At 42.8% G+C, this 5,000-nt stretch overlaps 1 protein-coding gene across 2 annotated transcripts in view; it reads left to right on the top strand.

The window, feature by feature from the left end:
• Positions 1 to 5,000, top strand: part of LOC137969535 (polyunsaturated fatty acid 5-lipoxygenase-like) — a 41,352-nt gene that overhangs the window by 23,032 nt on the left and 13,320 nt on the right. For both annotated transcript variants that reach the window (XM_068815837.1, XM_068815838.1), the window contains 2 exons: positions 920 to 1,271; positions 1,382 to 1,517. In XM_068815837.1, coding sequence (XP_068671938.1) covers positions 920 to 1,271; positions 1,382 to 1,517 — 488 coding nt within the window. The remainder of the gene's footprint in view (positions 1 to 919; positions 1,272 to 1,381; positions 1,518 to 5,000) is intronic.

Below are 5,000 nucleotides of genomic sequence, written 5' to 3'. Positions count from 1 at the left end.
ATGAGCGTTCCTGATTGGCTATTACATTGCGTGACAAAGTGACGCAAGCATGACGCAAGCAGCGTTGTCTAGACTCTTATCGACAACGGCAAGTTAGCCGATCACATTGCCCCCCGCAAATACTCGCGTCCCTGGTTCAGATAGTACCATTTTGAACATGGCTGCAAATTATGCAAATTAATAGTTTCAGCTGAAAAAGGACTTGAATTAATTGTTTAAGTCGAAAGGAAACCAAATCACTTTCGAAACCATTTCTTCCTGGCGTAATAGTTCAGTAAGAATTCTCAAATAATGAGCCAAGACATTCTGAATGGAAGAAGGAGGTATCGCCCGTTAGAACACCATCTTCTCAAAAAAGATACGAAGGCTCCGGTCCTTCCAACGACCACTGATTATCACGTAGTGATTGTTTGCGTGATGTCTATTTGCGTGATGCCTACTTGCATGATGCCCTTTCGCGTTATGCCTATTTGCATCTATTTGCATTAAGCCTTTTCGTGTTATACCTATTTGCGTTATGCCTACTTGCATTTTGCCTTTTCGTGTTATGCCTATTTGCGTTTTGCCTTTTCGCGTTATGCCTCTTTGCATGATGCCTTTTCACGTTATGCCTATTTGCATTATGCCTTTTTCTGCATTTTGACTATTTGCATGATACCTGAAACGGGTGTTCGGATCGATTTGGAAATAACTGTATCAATTACATAGGATTGCATTTTGTCATAGATACACCTCCATGTTAAATTATCTTTACTTATTTTCTTTACATATTTTTAACATCTTAAAAGATTCTTCCCATTGCATGAGGCACTATCAATTGGAAGTGTTTTACTCCAAGGCTATAAGCCAGCTGGAGTTGACTAATGTAGCTTAAAATTTAAAGGTCAATTATAATTACCAATTTCATTTCTCTATTAAGGTCTGTAACTGCAGTCCCGTGTGAGGTGTCTCTTCCTCAAGAAACCAGTGAAATATGTAAAGCGATGAGAGACAAAGAGCTGGCTGGAAAAAAGGCCACATTTACCTACAAATTCAATCCTTCCGTGCATGGCTTCGCATTATTAAATATGAAACCCAAGGAACTGGCTGCTGTGTTAACTCAAGATCCTTTCAGCAGATACTGCGTCACTGCTTATTTTCAGACAGTTTTTGCAAGCAATGTATCTCTTCACCAATACATGAGTATCACTGGTGGAAAGGAGATCACAAATATTTCAGAATATCTCCCGCTATCAGCATTTTTCCAGTCATTCATGGAGCCAGCAATTGGAGTAAGTAGATGAGGGAGGAATTGGTTTCCTGACTACAGGGTACTAACCAACCAGAAAACGTTTCCTGCCCGGAATTCTTCTTAACGAAACGGTCTCTTTTTCCCGTTTAGAGATACGCAAGACTTCCTTCCAAATATGAGGCTTTCATTAGAAATAAACCTTTATCGATAAGCGACAAGCACTTCACTCAGCAGCGTCTGGCGGGAACCAACCCGATGTCCATCCGCCAGGTGACTATCCATGGAGGTAGGGCTTAAACTCTCAGCAGAAAAAGTGGATTTGTCTTACTTTGACTGACAAAACTTGAGTACAGTCGAACCTCCACTAAAGGACGCCACCTGTAATCGGACGTCTCTCGTAAGCAGACACGGACACCTATTCAGGGTCCACAGGGTCTAAAATATCCTCCCGTATATCTAACGAAATGGGTTCGTTTTTAACGGTTTCATCGCAGACTGTCCTGGAAAAAACATAGTCATCTCGATTACAATTAGCTTTTTTTCCTTTCATTTCCTTTTAAAACTTTTCTTCAAGCCAGTCGCACGAAAATTTGTCTCTTTAAAGGAGCAAGGCAATTCTATACCATATCCTGCTCCTCTCACAGTTTATCCGCTTTCCCGTTGTAAGAACTGCCGTTGCTGAGTTAGACGCACTCTTGAGGAACTTCGTCACCCAATCTCAAACACATTCTAATGAACAAATGGCATCTTATACAAAAGCAGCCCTTACTAAGAGAAATCATTAAAAACTCTCCCCTTGGAGGTCTTTGAAAGATGTACTTGTTAGAGCAAAGCCTTGAGGTCTTTCAATTTCCTATCTTGACCAATAAGAGTCGTGTTTTGCCTGCCTACTCACCTTGAAACACAACCACAAGTTGTCTTAAGGAGCTGTAAAAGACTTGTTGTGGTGTATGATATGCCCTCTATTGCACTTTCTTTTTTCAACCTCCCATGAGCGGACACCTCCCGTAAGCGGACACTTATCCTTGGTCTCGAGGGTGTCCCGCTTACGGAAGTTTCGACTGTATCATACCTAACTGAAAAGTGACGACCTATGAATGAAGACTTACATGGAATCTCCTCCTCCTTCGAGGTCAGGCCGACGGGAAGTAAATTCACAAGGTCTAGAATTTAATTTGTACACATGTCACGCCTCTTGATGGCTTCCACCTCGATCGCGGCGGTGACACAGTTCATTTGGCGACCTCTCAGAAAGGTGAGCCAGTTTTCCCCGAAGGTCTTGGGTTCAATTCCCACCCTGGTCAGAGTTTTTCTTTGTCCTTGTGTGGGCCATTCCCATTAGTGAGACTAACGCTCACATTGTTGATATGGGGTTGAAAACTAGCACTTCACATTACACTCTAATCTTCAGGTAAGTCCGTTGTAAATAAGTGTTTTGTCTGTGTTGTCTCTCGCTCTGTTTCTCTCAACTTTTAACGGTGTTCTTCATTGAAATAGCAGTGTTCTTCTCCTTCCTCGGCTTCTCGAGCTCTCGACAGAAATTTCTCAAATTTTGTCGATTCTCCTCTCGTACGCTTTCCTGCTTTTTATCCCGTTGTTCGTCGCTAATAGTATGAAATTCTTGAAAGCAACTTCCTAAAGTAAACAAGTTTTTGAATGCGACATCAATGCCCACGCCATTTCCTGCGCAATTTCCCGCCAGGAAAAACGCGGGATTCACGTTTCTCGCCAAGAAAATATAACATACCCCTTATCACGACTGACACCTGATTCCCTTCCCTCCTCCGTAAGGAGTGTACGGGCGAGCGTACGAGACGTCAAAACCAAAATAATTATTTCTCGGATTGATAGTTTACAAATTTTCAAGTAAAGCTATGATCCTCGCATTTATGGACGCAATTTTTGCATTTGCGAAGAGAAGCCGGAAAATTTGAGGACTTTAACGGTGTTGGAACCCGTGACCTCGCGATACCGGTGCGACGCTCTAACCAACTGAGCTATGAAGCCACTGACGTTGGGAGTGACCAACTCTAGCTTACTTGATTTCATATCCGCAGTTCAGTGTTTGATTCATTTCATATATGACTTCGTTCATTTTGACCAAATTTTCTTAGCTATGGAGCTCGCGCGCGCGTGAGTGTGCGCTCGAGGAGCTCCTCTATTATTGTCTTTCTGTAGTTAAGTCATCCGGATAAAAAAAAGTCCGGATTAAGGGCGCTTTTCTTTTGGGAGAACTGGCTGGCCAGACCCGTCAAGTTGCAAAGAAAATGCAACAATTTGAAGGAACACTTGCATAATAATCCCTCACATATTTCTTGAGAAGTATATATCATCCTCGAAGTGTGTTAATTTGAAGGTATTGTAGAGTTAGTCCTTCCAACTTCCAGGTCTGGCCGGTCAGTTCTGTCAAATGGAAAGCGTCCTTAGCGTCCACGCAGTTCTGGATTCATAGCGGATTAAAAAATATCCACTCTGGAGAGTGCACTTAAAAAGTTCCGGATATATTAGCCAACGAATTCGCCGGATACGTGTGGAGAAGGCGTATCCAGGAAGAAAAAAACTGCGGACTCAAACTTTAATCTAATAGAGAACTTAAACAACGACGACGGCGACGGCAACGAAAACGTCATCTGAAAATAGAAATTCGCGTTATTATAATGCACCTATCAATGTTAAGCCGCTGGGGAGGGGGGTGGGGGAAACACGGGCATAGGAGGGGGACTTGACGTTACAATTCTGCCCGTGGTAGAGACGTTTGATCATTCGTTGAGTTCTGGGGTCGAGACCTTTGACTTTAACCGTTAGAAGAGTGGGGTCCACTGACGCCATCTTGGCTGATCGCCATCTTGAATGACCGAGAAAGACTGAAAAATAGTACTGCCATTTTGGGATTACCCAGAAGTCACTAGAAGCAAACCGATTCTCCACGATTCCCTCAACGCCATGAGTGAAAGAGTGAATCTGCTCTATATTTTGTAAGACAAAGGTCATCGAATCTTTTTAACAAGGTTGACATGTAATCCAATAGAAAAGCTTTTGTTTCCGTTGTGTTCTGGTGCATATTTTTTGCATATGTTTGAATATTGATGAGTTTTCTTTGTGCAGCTTGTGTATGCTTGCTTGAATTCATAAGCATAATAAATGTGTTTAATTAAATTTGCTATATAGGTTCTTGTTCAGTACGGCGAGAGCCGTAAGGCTCTGGTAGGTGGTGAGAGTTAAATAAATCAATACGGTGAAAACAGAATTCAAAATTGATGTTGACGACGAAATCTTGGTTCTGCAATTCAAAGACGAATGGCAGGAGTTCGTGGATCTTGATGCTCTGGAACACGTTGCAGATCGTTCTAAGCTCCGGGTGCCCCTGGGGTGAGAAGTTTGCACTTTTTTGACCCAGGATGACTTCCTTGGGGCCGGGCATTTGAACAGAAAAACTGATCTGAGTTCAAATCCCCCGCCTTTGCCCGGCCTCCTCCCCCAGCAGGTCAACATTGATATGTGCATAATCACTTCGTGACGCGGGTGTAGTGTTTTCTCAAAAATGACATTAGGGAGCTTAAGCACGCGCGATTTTCAGACGCGGACGGCAACCAGAAGTGAGCTGCTTTCCCTTTTAACTTGTCTTCACACAACCACATTTACATTACTAAGTATATTTTCTCTATAAGAGATCATTGTATAAAAATCCGGGAGACACCACTGTCCTGGTACGCGAAATGTTCTCTTTCGGTTGCCGCCCGCGTCTCAAAAACGCGCGTGCTTAAGCTCC

The sequence above is a fragment of the Montipora foliosa genome, chromosome 9 (genome assembly GCF_036669935.1).
Source record: "Montipora foliosa isolate CH-2021 chromosome 9, ASM3666993v2, whole genome shotgun sequence".
Lineage (NCBI taxonomy): Eukaryota > Metazoa > Cnidaria > Anthozoa > Scleractinia > Acroporidae > Montipora > Montipora foliosa.
The sequence above is the reverse complement of the archived record's forward strand: the minus strand, read 5'-3'. Positions and strand labels throughout refer to the sequence as shown.